The 15,898-nt window shown below is 41.1% G+C and overlaps 1 protein-coding gene across 1 annotated transcript; it reads right to left on the reverse strand.

Annotated features, from left to right (window-relative positions):
* Positions 1-706: 706 nt before the first annotated feature.
* On the reverse strand, positions 707-12,251 carry LOC143298120 (arginine kinase Oct f 2-like). The gene is made up of 6 exons (XM_076610828.1): positions 12,086-12,251; positions 6,570-6,826; positions 5,030-5,178; positions 3,560-3,725; positions 2,207-2,387; positions 707-1,030 (listed from the first exon to the last, which is right to left on the reverse strand). Exons 1-6 carry the CDS (start codon positions 12,234-12,236, stop codon positions 888-890), a joined length of 1,047 nt encoding a protein of 348 aa, XP_076466943.1. The 5' UTR covers positions 12,237-12,251; the 3' UTR covers positions 707-887.
* Positions 12,252-15,898: the final 3,647 nt, after the last annotated feature.

The raw sequence follows: 15,898 nt of genomic DNA on the forward strand, positions 1-15,898 counted from the left end.
TTAAGAAGCCACGATAGTGTAATGGTAAGACAGTTTCTTTTCACCCGAACACGAGGGTTTCGAATCTGTCGTTAGGACTTTCTTTTTTTTACCCAAAGCTTTATAATAATACAGAACACATTTTAACGATTAGATTAAAAAAAAAAAAAAAAAGTGTATCACAAGTGAGTCTTGAAGGCTTTGCCTCTTGTTTTTCTAGTGTTCCAAAGCATCAACATACCTAGATCAACATCTTGCTTTCATTACTTTACATGTTTTGCAGTCTCTATTTATCCTAAAATGGCCACTTTGTGGTCGGATGGCTTTTAAGCAAAACGATTTGATGTGATCTTTATGTCATACAAAGACACTCATCAGTAACTAATATGCTCATACATTGTGCACATACACATCATTCATGCAACAGTCACTGCCCTTTACAAGAAACAACAATGCAGACAATAACTGATTTTCTCTGTTCTTTTTTTAATAAGGTAGATTTCACAACAGTTTTCAAATAACACAAACGGAAACAGTTGTTTTAGAGCCAATGCTTAATGTCTTATTTTACTGATCGTCATACAATGTTAGCAAATAACTTCCAGGAACTAAAAGAGGTTTTATTGTGGGTTTTTGTGGAAAAGAACTCCTTGGAACAAAAACCTGCAAAATGGCATTTAAATTTTGTTTTCATTGTTTACCTCATGGTCTGGCTTGCTGCATTTAAATTTTTTTTTAAATACATGTTCTAAAAAAGGTTTCTATGAAGGTTTATGATACACTGTGCCCCAGTGTTGTTTTCCTCCGGGGCTGGACCAAAGCGCTTGCATCACCTGAAGAAACACACGCTGCTATGTACAACATGGCTGCCACGCTGACCGGCCAACAAGGAGGGGAGAGCACTGGACCTACAGCGACTTCTCCTTCTTGATGACCTCTTCCACACCCTTGCGCATTTCCTGGATGGCCTCGAACTCTGTCAGACCCAGACGCCTCTTGTTGGAGATGTCGTACACACCACCCACACTCTCGGTGTGCTCACCGTGGATTCCTGCAACACCAGACAATTCACATGACCACCACTGTATCCAGCTTCTGTCCTGTTCTAACAGTTCATTACAATACCCTGGCTGCTAGTTTATGCTCATATGCTTTTTCCACACATGCTTGCATGCACACAAGACACAAACCCGGCTCACTTAACACAAACCAATACACCCAGAGCCGTACATTCTCACAAACGAATACCTGGTTCAAGAGATCGAGTATTTATGTCTCAGAAGAAGAGTCAGACAGGAAGAAAAGTCAGTCGGGAAGAGAGGTTAGTTAGGGAGAGATGACAGACAGGAAGACAGTTCAGACAGGAAGAAAGATCAGAGGTCAAACCAGAAGAGATGGTGAGACAAGAAAAGATGATGAGACAGAAAGAGACACTGAGTCAGACAGGAAGAGAGATGGTAAGGCAGGAAGAGACGGTCAGACAGGAAGAGACACTGAGTCAGACAGGAAGAGAGATGGTACGGCAGGAACAACTGGTGAGACAGGAAGAAAGGTGAGACTGGAAGAGATGGTCAGACAGGAAAAGACGGTCAGACAGGAAGAGATGGTCAGACCAGCAGAAGAGCTGATAGGCATGAGAAGCACAGAATGACAAATAATGGCCCTTGAAGGCAGACAGAATGTGGCACAAGAATGGCTCTTTCTCTCTCTCTCTATATATATATAAGTATATATATATATAATTATGTGTGTGTATGCACGCACATGCGTGTGTGTGTGTGTGTATAACTAATTTACCCCTCCTTCCCCTCTACATTTATCAACCACTCATTTGACTGACCTCTGGCGGGCGCAATAACCGAGTGGTTAAAGCGTTGGACTTTCAATCTGAGGGTCCTGGGTTCGAATCTCAGTAACGGCGCCTGATTGGTAAAAGGCGGAGATTTTTCCGATCTCCCAGGTCAACATATGTGCAGACCTGCCAGTGCCTGCACTCCATTCATGTGTATACACACGCAGGAGATCAAATACGCACAGTAAAGATCCTGTAATCCATGTCAGCATTTGGTGGGTTATGGAAACAAGAATATACCCAGCATGCACACCCCGAAAGCGGAGTATTGCTGCCTTCATGACGGGGTAAATACGGTCATACACGTAAAAGCCCACTTGTGTATATATGAGTGAACGTGGGAGCTGCAGCCCACAAACGAAGAAGGAGACTGACCTCTGGCCTGGATGTGGAGTTTGTCACAGAACTCCTTGAAGTCAGGGGTGGCTGCCAGTTTGGGGATCTTGATGTGCACAGAGGCACGCAGGGCCGTGCCCAGGTTGGAGGGGCAGAAGGTCAGGTAACCCAGGTTGTCCTTCTTGGCAAAGCTCAGCTTCTTCTCCAGTGTTTGGATGGCCTGAAAACATCACACCTCTGTCGTGAAGACCCCTCACCTCCCTCACTTCTCAGCATCACACTGTGCGGTCCTGTCCTGTTGTTAGAGGGAACTGTAAATGGAAATACGTTCACTAATCCCAGTCAGCATACAGCTGGATACAGATTGTCTGACGCCTAGACGGGCGCAATAGCCGAGTGGTTAAAGCGTTGGACTGTCAATCTGAGGGTCCCGGGTTCGAATCACGGTGACGGCGCCTGGTGGGTAAAGGGTGGAGATTTTTACGATCTCCCAGGTCAACATATGTGCAGACCTGCTAGTGCCTGAACCCCCTTCGTGTGTATATGCAAGCAGAAGATCAAATACGCACGTTAAAGATCCTGTAATCCATGTCAGCGTTCGGTGGGTTATGGAAACAAGAACATACCCAGCATGCACACCCCCGAAAACGGAGTATGGCTGCCTACATGGCGGGGTAAAAAAACGGTCATACACGTAAAAGCCCACTCGTGTGCATACGAGTGAACGCAGAAGAAGAAGAAGAAGTCTGACGCCTGGCTCTCTCACTGCACAGTAAACAGTCAACCCTTCTCTGTCCAGGGTGGTCTGTCCTCTGTTCGGACCCTTTTTGCAGTTAAAGTTTCTATTGTTTCTAGTGTTTCCTTCTCGTTGCTTTATTTCAAAGTGGCATAGTCTATAGCTCTGAAGAAAGCTGGTTCCAAAACCTCACATGAGCACTGAACCAGAAATAGAAACAATGCACTGTGGAACCAACTATATTTGGCATGTGCATATTTGCGTGCATTTGTACATGCCAACTTTGTGTGAGTGTTCACCCCAAAAAGATGCTTACTCTTCTCATTCTTTTCTTCCCTAGCAACAGGCCTGCATTCAAACTTCTCTCACTTTTGATACAGAGTGCATGCTCTGACTGTACATGTGCCACTGTTTCAATCAAAACTGTGAGCTAAATTTCATGTCGAAGGATGGGCAGCTCTTTTTTTTTCTTAGTATACAGATTTCGCATAACATTTTCAGATCTATGGAATTTCTTCTGTCACTCGGTGCAACTTATCATTTGGGACAAAACAAAGGGGGCAGGGGGTAAATGGGGAGAGGGGCTCCGTGTCAATTAATTGTTTCTCTCAAAGCGCAATTTGGAAAGTTGACACTGATTCTGAGGGGCGATTTACCTTGACCAGACGCAGGTAGACCTCCTTCAGGTTGCCACCCTTTTGCATGGAAATCAGTCGCAAGTGGTCCTCTTCGTTGACCCAGACCAGGAACTTCTTGTCAGGGGTGTGGAAGATGCCGCGGCCAACTGGCCAGTCATCGTAGCCTCCAGCAGCCTTCAGGAACCTACACAAGTCAACTGACACATGTGAGCACGGATTCTTTTGACTCACTTGTGTAAATGTGTGTCTATGTTATAACCCGGTGTTCGGTTGTCGAATTAGCCGTATTTCCAAATCATTAACAGTTTATTTCGTTGATGTTCGTTCCGGATTCCGAAAACCGCTGTTAAGACTTTTGCAGCTGCCCGATTGTCTGGTGAGAAGACGCTTTGACCTTGTTTTTCTTGTTCGCAATCAAAAGCAAAGAAATACACATTCTGGATCGAACACGTACAGTGACACTAACAACATTATTGATGTGTTTACTGCATATGAATATTCTAAAGTCGACACTGAATTAACTAGAATGAACAGAATAGAAAAATTTGAATCGACCGTTTCACTGAGTTAAGGTCAGCATGTTGCAAAGCCTGACGCGATGGCAATGTCTCCTTTACCGCCGAATCAAAAGATTTTCTTAAATAACCATAGACGTGTTTACTGCATACAAATGTTTTAAAGTGGATACTGAACTAACTAGAATGTACAGAAAAAAAGAAATTGAATGGATGGTGCCGTAGTTTCTCAGTGAGTGGAAAGACAAGCTTGTCGAACACAGATCTCTGCAAATCTGTAAAAACGGACATACATTGTAGCGTTTTTGAGGCAATGGAAACGTCTCCTTTACCTTGGACTTAAAAGAAAATTTTAAATGCCCGAGATATACCAAAATAACATGATTCAAACGGCGTTATCACTTCGCTGCCGCTGTCGATTTATTCCGCAAAAAGAAAATGCTCAAATAATTTTGAACGTCTGTACTGGACCCGCGTTAGCGCAGTGGATAAAACCATTCATTCTCGACCCAAACATCCATGGTCCGAATCTGCATTGAAGCCTTTTATTTTTTTTTTCAACGCGAAGCTGCATATAACTATAATAATGAACACGGAACACATTTCAACAAACTAATTTTAGAATCTTATAAGTTTATTATTATTATCATATTTTTCTTTAATAAGTGTGTATCACAAATTAGTCTCGAAGACCTTGCCTTTCTTGTTTCTTTATATATCATAAGCTAGTCAATATAGCATCCTGCTTTCTTCGCCGCCTTCTTTCATATTGAAGTTCAGCCCTGAATACTTTTCTACACAGACGACGCCTATATTTCTCTGCGAACACTTCTGGTAAACCTATCACAATTCATGGACATGTTTCTTTCTTTGACTGTTTCATTAGTTTATTTGTTGAGTTCCTCTCGCATGCATGTCTGCATAGATGTGACTTTTTCTAGATGTCTGCACCCTAAAGGTGTAAAAGACCTACCTGTCACTGTCGTTGAACAGGAAATGGTCCTCAGTCAGCTGCTTCTGCACATCCTTGGTCATGCCAAGCAGGGGGTAGTATGTCCCCTTCAGTTCCCCACTAAGGGTGTTCAGCGCCTCAACTGTCTTCTTCTCCATATTAATGCGATCCTGTCCACAGGTCATGCGACAACATGGAAAACCATCAGATACGAATGGAAAAAGACAAGTAATGTAATCGGGACAAATGCATTTTCACTGTGACCTGAACACAATGTGAGAGGGTGGGTATTTTGTTGCTTTTTTCCCCTCATTGGTACTGTCTCAGTGGCATTACTCCCATGCCACACCTTTCGAATCTCCCATACACAGCACTACCTGGGTTAGTCTGCTGTAGTATCAGCACAGGCAGTCCGTAGGCATCTATCGATAACATCTCGCCAAGAGGCTACATGTCACAGGAGACCCTGCATTGCATTTCGTTTGTAATTTATTGAATTGGTGATGAATAATGATGAGGACGGTGATAACACTGCTATAATGAAGGTCCTTTTTTTTTTTTTTTTTTAAACTACGTTACAAGGCTGTACTCGATGCCCCTTTTGATAATATACCCCAGCTTCAAGCAGGCCTGCGTGACACAAACAGTGTTGTTTAGGAAATTAGATTAACACTCCCAACGACACACGTGAAGCGGATGATCATCTGTGTGGCCCTAGTCTTCCCACTTTGTGCCCATAGCACAGTGTGGACATTATTTGATTTGTCATCCCTGCAATGCTTTAACTAGACAGCTGAATCAAAGCAGAGGTTGCCAGGAATGTCATCCTAACATGCAACACAGACTGTTTATTCATGCAAACCTCGTACTTAAACATTCACATGTGTGGACAAAAATGGTCCAGCCCACGAAATGGGTACAGCGTTATCCATGAACTGATGAAAGCAGTCCTTGTCATTCCAAACTTTGCCCTCGAAAGCTGAGGATTAATCACAAGACTGTCGACAAATCAACATCCTTTCATCCACCTTGGTCGCAATCGTTGGCAACAGAGGTACTGACCGTTAAATTACTGCTCAACAATCATCTGCAAATGACGTCTCCACTAGCTGGAACTTGTTGTAAAGCCCCCCCCCCCCCCCCCCGGCAGCAAGAATCGCATGTCGCAGTCGTCTGATACATTGTATCTACCATTCCCGAAATACTAGCATCACAGTTCATTGAAACATTACAAAAAGGCTGAAAAATTCCGCAGTTCAACACAACATTGAGTACAAGATGGAAAGAACACATGCTTTCCAGACAAATTTGTCCTGCGGAAAAAAAGATTCCCCATGCCTCGACCTGGATGAAATGTTAGCCATGGAAATCCATATACGCTACACCACATCTGCCAAGCAGGTGCCTGACCAGCAGCGTAACCCACCGCGCTTAGTCAGGCCTTGAAAAAAAAAAAAAAAAAGTCAACAACAATGCGAAGATTAAAAACAAACAAACAAACAAAAAAAACAACCTTTCTTTTTATTTTTAATTTTCATCAACTGCAAGACATGAAACTCACCTGTTTTTTGAGGACAGGCGGGAAGCCGAATGAGTCGTGTGAGCGACCCACACGCACACGGGTGGAAACAATCATCTGCCCACTGGGATCCAGGTCACCAAAGTCGATCTTGTCCTCCCCAAAGTAAGGCTTGGGGTGTTGCAGTTTGTCCACTTTGTGGTAGTCCTTGATGACCTTGTCGAGGACAGGGGCAAAAACGGTGTAGCCATCAGGGTCACAGGCATAGATACCCACACCACTCTCAGGATTCTCACACCCTGCACATACATAGACATTTCTTCTTTTTGGGGAGGTGGGACTGGGACAGTCCTTGGCTTTACGAATTGTTTGTTGTTGTTTTTCCTTCCCCCCTCATCTTAATTTGAATCATAGTTTGAAAATGAATAAATAAATGAATTATAGTGATAATAAAACACATGTAAAAGCTTAACCCGAAATAAGCCATCCACTACTCAAATCAAAGTGGTACACTTTTTTTTTTTTTTTTTTTTTTTAGCGCCATTAATACAGTGTCATTCATTCCAGCATCTAAACTGTGCACTTGAAGTGACACTGGCAGGAGGAAACCCACCGATTAGAGGTAAAAAAACTTGCATGGCTTCTCGTGTAATTTCTAATGGTGTTTTTTTTTCTTCTTTTTTTGGGGGGTGGGGGGGGGGGGGGGGCGCAGCGTTGGGGAGGATGCCCCCTTCATATGAAAAATAACAGATGTAACTCATCTGCTCAACCACAGTACCCTGGTCTCCATCTCTTTTGTCAACGATTCCGACGAAGTGCGACGTTGCAGACACATGAGCTATACTTAAAGACTGTCTGTCGTTTTCTTGTTTTTTTAAATACATTGAAAAGGTTATAAAAACCAAGGACTGATCTTAAACACCTTTATTCCTGACCCCGTTCAGCCACTACACTGCTTTCTAAGAACACACACACACACACACACACACACATACACACACAAGACGATACAGTCTATGACATTCATTAGTACATTTGCATCAGATATCATTAGTGCCACGGAAACAAATGAGAAGCAAATTGCAAAAATACCTACTTTTTCACCAGTCCCTGAATGGGAGCAGTGTAAAGCTACCTTTGACATAGATTATACAGATCTATCCAAGAACCAGTCACCATTTCTGTTAAAACCTAAAGTACTCTCCCATACAGAAAATCAATATTCAATTATTTAAAAATATACACAGATGGATCTGTTCTAGAAAATGGTAATTCAGGAGCGACTTTTGTAATTCCTTCATTTAGAATAGAAAAATTAAACCATATTGGTAGACAATATTCCATTTTCACAGCTGAACTTATAGCCATACTTATGGCCTTAAAACATATTTCAGACATTCCAAAAACTTTATGTGAGATTTTATTTTGTGTAGACTCGAAGTCAGTGTTACAAACTATAGAATCTCCAAATTCAAAGAAGCGAATTGTGATGACAATGGAAGTAAAACATATTATTCATCAACTGACAAAACAGGGCATTAATATAACTTCCTGTTGGGTACCATCGCACTGTGGAATATCTTCTAATGAGTGGGTAGACCAAACAGCTAGAAGAGCAGCACGTAATTTCGAAGGAGCAATACAACTTGACATCCAGTTAGATCTACATGAATGCTTGAGTAGTATAGATAATATATACAGAAATTGATTTAAGAAATTGCTTATAGATTCAAATAATCAATATTACCAGTATTGTGTAAACACAAAGAATGCAGCTAATCCCAAACATTTTCTAAACTTGACACCAAGAGCACATTCAAGACAAATTACAAGTATAATGTATATAATTCGTTTGAATGCCTTTTGTACAAAATTTTCTAAAAATTTAAAATGTATGTGCGGTAAGCAAATACCTGTAAACCATCTACTGTACTAGCATAAGACTGTTAATTCCAAAAGATGTAGTTGATGACTTGTTTACCAATATTCCATCAGCCACCGAAAAGATTTTGAATGATTATTCATTGCTTAGAATGTTTTCGGAAATTTTAAACTCCAGACCAGTTGGTATCCTCCTTTTATGTATTCTAATTAATGTCGTCATTTATATTTACATTGTTGAAAGTTAATAGTTCTTGATATGCATACATATATTCTCCTTCCTATGACACCTCATTCATTACACACCACAATCTCTTTAACCTTTAATATCTTATAATGTACTTTTCCTCTACTACATAAGATGAACACTTTCTTACACTAATGTTCACATGCATTCCCTTTCCTTTATCCACTTTTTTTCTCCTTTCCGTCTAATAACACTCAGTTATAGTGAACAGACGTTAAACTGAGGAAAACGCGCGCGCGTGCGCGCGCGCACACACACACACACACGTACTGAAACTCATGAACAACCACATCATGACAAACATCAACACGACCATTGACACAATCATCACAAATATCAAGAACACCATTGATACACCCATGGCAATCATCAACACCACCATTGCCACAACCATCACATTTATCAACAAGAGAGGCAAGGCCTTCAAGACTAACTTGTGATACACTTAAAAAAAAAAATCCAAGCTTTCTATGTATTGAGTATAATTTCAAAATGTAATGTTCTAGATGAGAAAGATCAGTTTAAAGAAAATTAACTCCCCTGGCATTACAGAGTAATTTCCCTTTTTTACTATCTGCACCAAACGTTTGCAAAATAAATAAAAAAATTCCATGCTTAGCAAAAGAAGTTCCTGTTTGAACAAAAAATGATAATAATGACTGCTCTTGTTGTTGGGTCAGAATATCAGATCAAAGTGCCAAGTATAGAGAATACAAAAATATAAATATAACAGTAAATGCAGTTTGCATATAATTAGGCTTCATTCTTTTTTTTTTGTGTGCCCATCCCAGAGGCGCAATATTGTTTTAAACAAGATGACTGGAAAGAACTGAATTTTTCCTATTTTTATGCCAAATTTGGTGTCAGCTGACAAAGTATTTGCAGAGGAAATGTCAATGTTAAAGTTTACCACGGACACACAGACACAAACACACACACACACAACCGAACACCGTGTTAAAACATAGACTCACTTTGTTTACACAAGTGAGTCAAAAACACCATTGATGCACTCATGGTAATCATCAACACCAACATTGACACAATCCTCACACTCACCACCACCTCCTTTTACACAATCAATACAATCATCGCCATTACCCCTATCACAACCATCACATGCCTTAACGCCACCATTGACACAACCGTCATGATCATGAACACCAGCAGTGCTCCAACCACCAAGGCTGTCAGCACTAGCATTGACACACTCATTACAATCATCAGCACCGCCCTCGACACAATCATCAACTCCATCATTGACACAATCATCACAACCATCAACACTAGCGTTGACACGAACGTCATAGTCAGTACCATTCTGAACACAAATCATCACATCACCTTCGATACAATCATCATTTTCAGCGTTGACACAATTCTCACAATCATCAACACAACCCTCAACACAGTCCTGACACAATAATCACAATCATCAACACAACGCACACACACAGAAAACCGAAACAGTGCTAATACAGACTCACAGTGGAAACGTGAGTTAAAAAAAGAAGAAGAAAAAGAAGAAGAAGAAGAAAACAGAAAAACGGAGGGATATCAGGTATAAACAGTATTGTATTCGAGGCACAACACTGATACCAAATTTTCCTGCTGCAGTTGGCAGCTGCTGCTATGGGTTGTGATGAATGCATATAAACGACATCAATGTTACAAGAGGACATTACTACAAACTGTTAAAAGTTTCTGTTAAAACTTCCAGATTTGGACTTTTTTTTTTTTTTTTTTACTAACAGACTAATAAATGTTTGGAATAATTTGCCACATGATATTGTCTACGCAGGAACAGTGAATAGTTTTAAAAATCGTGTTGACACTTACTTTCAAAAATTAAAATACAAAACTCATTTAAATATTCGTTAATAAGCACTGCGCACTGTTAGATTATAGAAATCTCTCTTTTCATTTATGGGGGCTCCCACTTCCCCCCATTTCAAGCGGGCAAAAGGCCTTACAGGCCTAAAGGCCTTCATATTGATATGATATGATATGATATATATATATAGTTCAGATCTAATTTACACGTCCGCACGCGCGCAATCTGTTCATATCATATCATATCAATATCAAGGCGTGCAGGCCTGACAAGGCCTTTTGCCCGCTTGAAGTGGGGAAGAAAAAGAGAGTCCCCACATATGTCTGGTGCATTTTTCAACATTGAGTGCGCAATGCTTGAAAAATCTAGAAATATGTAAATGAGTTTTGTATTAAAAAGTTTGTAAATGAATATCAAGATAATTTTGAAATGTATTCACTGTTGTTTTGAGCAAGACAGCGTGTGTCATCGGTATCAATCGATAGAGAACGTTATCTTGATTTCTTAAATGTGACAAATCAAGGCAGCTCGGTATATACACGTACTCAAAACTCTCAGATCTCTTTGTATATGTGTGTGGGGGCTTGGGGGTGGAGGATATGGGCGTATGTGTGTGTGCTTGTACAAGTAAGTGTGCCTCTGTGTGTGTGTGTGTGTGTGTGTGTGTGTGTGTGTTTGCCGTGGAAGCTGCGATACGTAGCTTAGAAATGAGTGTGTGGAGGAGGGGGGTAGAGGGGGTGCAGGGTAATGTGTGTGTGTGTGTGTGTGTGTGTGTTGGGGCTCATGTATGTTTATGTGTATTTGACTGTGCTTTCATATCTTGGACCGGTTAAACCATTGATTCATAATCAATGTGCATATCTGTTATGCATATGTGTATTTTTTATTTATTTATCTATTTTATTATTATTATTATCATTAATATTTATTTATTTACTTATTTATTTATTTTATTTTATTTTTTAATTTGTTTTTTGTACGCTTATAGTTGACTTCATCAAGTTTTTGCGCCTTATACATATTATTATTATTAGTAGTAGTAGTTCTTATATATATATATATATATATATATATATATATATAGCTATTATTTGTTTACTTTTTTCTTCTCAAGGCCTGACTAAGCGCGTTGGGTTACGCTGCTAGTCAGGCATCTGCTTGGCAGATGTGGTGTAGCGTATATGGATTTGTCAGTCCGAACGCAGTGACGCCTCCTTGAGCTACTGAAACTGAAACTTTGTCTAAGGTCTTGGCCTGAACTCTAAAAAGCGAAAACAAGGACGAACAGAGATTCCCAACAAAAGATGAGCTGAATTCAGTCACGAAGTTCGTTGATCTTCAATATACTTCTACCATTAGGCCAACAACTCCCACCCCACTACGTCGTAAGCTTAACTAACGCCAGTTCTGCGACGTACATATCAAGATCAAGATACACATTTACACTTCCTCTTGTGGAAAATTTGCATAGGCTACTAAAAAAAAGAAACACCATGAAACAACTTTATTTTTCATATCTGTAGTTCTAAAAATACGATCTAGATACAATCGTGACAGAAACGTGGCATCTAATACCCATGCAGACATGAATCCTACCTGATCGGATGCAGTCGGCCAAAGTACCGCCAAATTTTGTTTTTAACCCTTTCAATTTCTGGAACAGATCGGGGGTAAGATTTTTCTTCAACAATGATTTAGAATTGCTAGCAGCCTGGAGCGCTTTCCACAAATTATCCACATTAGCCATGGTTGCTCAAATTGATGTTGAAGCTACAACCAAACTGTGTGAGCAAGCCCCCGACATCTGACTTCGGTCGTTAGACCTTGATGACAAATAGATAAGCTTAACGAAGGCATACGATTTGATAAGACAACGGAGTTATTTCAACCAACCATATCAACTCTTTCAAAAGATGATTGAGCAGGGCGAAATACTTCGGCAACATCCGTGAACCTCCGCATGCTGCGCCCACCACCTTCGAGCTGTCTTTTGAATCTGAATCTAAATCAATAAGCTTACAATGTAATGTGTTATCAGTTTTGATTATACAGCGTTGCGAGTGCGGAACTGAAAATGAACCGACTTCGGTCAGCAGAAACACAGTAAAAGAGAAGACCAATTTTTCATGTCTCCAGTTCGGCCATATTGGATATCGTCGCGGTATAGTCCCAACCTTTGTAAACCCTACTTGTGGGGAGAGAATAGTAAATCATAATGATAGTTTGTTGGGCTCCTACATAAAGGATGCCAAGCAAGGAGCCTCAGCAACTGTTGCTGGTAGGGAGTTCCAAAGAAGAACTGTTCTTGGAAAGAAAAAAAAAAGGTTTGAAACATTCTGACCTGGATGGAAGCAGTCTGAATGAAACCATGACATTACCCTGTTTGGTGGTATCAAGTAATCGCTGGTCTAATGTCCACAGTGCTGTTGGTGATCTTACTGAGCATTGTTGGTTGATTCTTCTGTCGTCTGGTCTCTAGTATGTCCCACTATAAGTCTTTAAAATAGATCTCACGCTGCTTGTGTTGTGGTAGCCTATTAGTATTATGTGTTGGTCACCTGCCTATCCGCTCTTCTCCGTACCATTTCAACTCTTTTTTTTTTGTGGCTGTCCCTGCTGGTATGGGTTCCACACAGAGCAGCAGTATTCCAGATGGGTAAGCACCAGGATCTTGGAGGCAATTGACTTTGTGATGTTGGAAGATGCTTTTTGGCTCCTTTGACACTGCTGGCTTCCTTCGTTATTTTGTCCATGTATTCTTTCCATTGTAGATCTGACGTGATGGTTTCTCCCAAACGCTCAAAATAGGCTTGAGAGGCTGATTAATATTGTCGGTGAAAATGCTTTTGATCATAAGTGTCCCTCTCGCAACATCGTTGATTGCATTCTAATACATGCTCTCTCTGTGTGTGTGTGTGTGTGTGTGTGTGTGTGTGTGCATGCATGCGTGCTTGCAACTATCGTGGGGAACATAAATCTGGCCCTGCAGATCTACACAGACCGATCGTGCTGCCATGGCCAGGAAATGTTTAGAGGAACAAAAAACGAAAAAGATCGTTTTATGTGTCCTGATCAATTAAAATATGCAATGTTTGCGTGCAACTTATTCATCCTCCACCCCTACCCCCACCCCCCCAAAAGAGAGAAGAAAATCAATCATAAAAACTGTATGGTAATCAATGTATGATATTTCTTTTTTCAACAAAGAGTCCATATAAGACTATGCATGCAGTCAGTTCCAGCATATACGACCACATGAGAATACGCACGAACTCTTCAGTTTTAAGGAAGTGTCAAACCGTGCGGACTGATCCATATACGCGAGACCACATCTGCAATTGAAACACACACACACACACACACACACACACACACACTAATCAAACAAATGGATAAGTAAATAAATAGATAAAAAAATGAAAACGAACTTTCATGCACGATTCAAACATACACTGTACATGCCTCTGAATGAAGAACGAAAGCATCAAGTTCAACATCTTGGACCGGTTAAACTATTGATTCATAATCAAAATGAAAAGAAAATCCACAGGTCATGTGATTAACACATAATCATTTTCAGTCAACAAAATTCCCATGCATTTAGCCAAAATCAATTAGATATGAATGTGGCTAGCAGATGCCGTACAACTAAAATGAGAACATGTGTAAAAAGGAAGGAAGGGGGATAATAAGGAAGGGTTAATGTAGAAAATCAGTTGAATATGACTGTTAATTTAGAGAGAGAGCATCAAATCTAGACTGAAACAAGTGAAAACACACCATTCCTGTATCGAACTCTATGAGGGTTCTGAGTTAATGTCCCTGAAGGTGCACAGAAGCGTTGCTTCTGGATCAGGAGACAATAGAAACTCAGTTCTAAGAGAACAATGTGCTAGTTAAAAACTCCTTGATATCATAACGTTGTTGAAAGGACTCTCATAAAGTTTTTTTTGTTCTCTCAAGGCCTGACTAAGCGCGTTGGGTTACGCTGCTGGTCAGGCATCTGCTCGGCAGATGTGGTGTAGCGTATATGGATTTGACCGAACGCAGTGACGCCTCCTTGAGCTACTGATACTGATATAGGGTAGATGTAGGTAAGCTAAATGGAGCTTGTTTTAACCTCATAGAGATATGTGTGGGAAGAGTGTACTGATACCGTTGAACATGCAGTAATGGGCGTTATGTGTTTTGGCTAAATGATGTTGATGATTGCAGCAATCAGCTTTTCACATCAGTGGTCTCGTGTCCAGCATGCTTTGGTAATTATTGTTCTGACCTGGGTTTTTTGTTTTGTGCGTGTATGTTCCAGGTGGGAAGAGAAAATTATTGTTTGTATCAGAATTAAAGACTGAACTTGAGCACGGCTTCTTATGATTGCAAAGCGAGCGTGGTCAGCTCGTCCTAGGTGAACTCGGCAGGCTCTCAGTTCCTGGCTGACAGGTTCTCAGTGGAAAGTGATATGCAACACGTTGCAGTGTCGTGTGGCTATGGGAGTGTCGTGTGCCTATGTCTATGACGCATAGTACGCTGATGTATTACGTGGTCAACGTGTGTGTGTGTGTGTGCTGTGTGTGTGTGTGTGTGTGTGTGTGTGTGTGTGTGTGTAGCAAAGCAAGAAGCCGCCACAGTCCAGACCTTCAGTTCTTTAACTTGATTTAAGTCCGTTACAGAACGTACACCTCCAGGTTGCACTGGCCGCATCGCAAACATAACATACGTGCACGAAGCAGTGCTCAAAGACTGGGGAAAAACATCCAACACACTTAGGAAAAAAAAAAGAAGAAAAGCTCGCAAACAAATATCCACATGAGTATGATTAGAAAATAGACGGGAAACTATCTGAAGAAGAAGAGGAGAAGGAGGAGGTAGTTGTTAAGTTCTTTGAATCAAATTAGTTAATTTCCAAATAATGATTTACCGTTCACACGCATACTGCTTTAGAATACAGTATCTGACAGGTGCGGTGGCCTTGGCTGTGAGCGCTATATTCCCACTCCATTTTCTTCTTCTTTATTTTCCGTTAGTGCCTGAACCCTCTTCGTGTGCGGGAGCATGCAGAAGATGAATACGCGCGTAAAAGATCCTGTAATTACCTGCATGTCAGCGATGGGTGGGTAACTTGCCGGAAATTTCAATCATCAATCATGTAGTCACGCCGTATTGTCAAGGCATTAAACTGGGGGGGGGGGGGGGGGGGGGGGGGGTAGACCACGGACCCTTATTTTTCACAGCATCTGAGCAGGACCTCTCCGGTCAGAGACTGAAGCGCTCCCCTGGGATCATCCCCGTCATTTACCGCTACTTTGATCCCTGCTTGGTCTCTACTCTGAGGATTTAAAAGGATAAAGCACGACTGACATAAACCTCCCTCTGGAATGGTGCTAACTGATGCTGCAGGGAATTCCATGC

Source organism: Babylonia areolata, chromosome 23 (assembly GCF_041734735.1).
Source record: "Babylonia areolata isolate BAREFJ2019XMU chromosome 23, ASM4173473v1, whole genome shotgun sequence".
Classification (NCBI taxonomy): Eukaryota; Metazoa; Mollusca; class Gastropoda; order Neogastropoda; family Buccinidae; genus Babylonia; species Babylonia areolata.

Bases quoted from the DNA above. Each gene is read 5' to 3' on its own strand.
- LOC143298120 (XM_076610828.1), bottom strand. From the start codon at position 12,236: ATGGCTAATGTGGATAATTTGTGGAAAGCGCTCCAGGCTGCTAGCAAT. The intron at 5,179-6,569 runs GTGAGTTTCATG...ACCTGTGGACAG, and splicing joins CGCCTGTCCTCAAAAAACAG to GATCGCATTAATATGGAGAA. The intron at 1,031-2,206 runs GTCAGTCTCCTT...CTGGTGTTGCAG, and splicing joins ACTCCACATCCAGGCCAGAG to GAATCCACGGTGAGCACACC.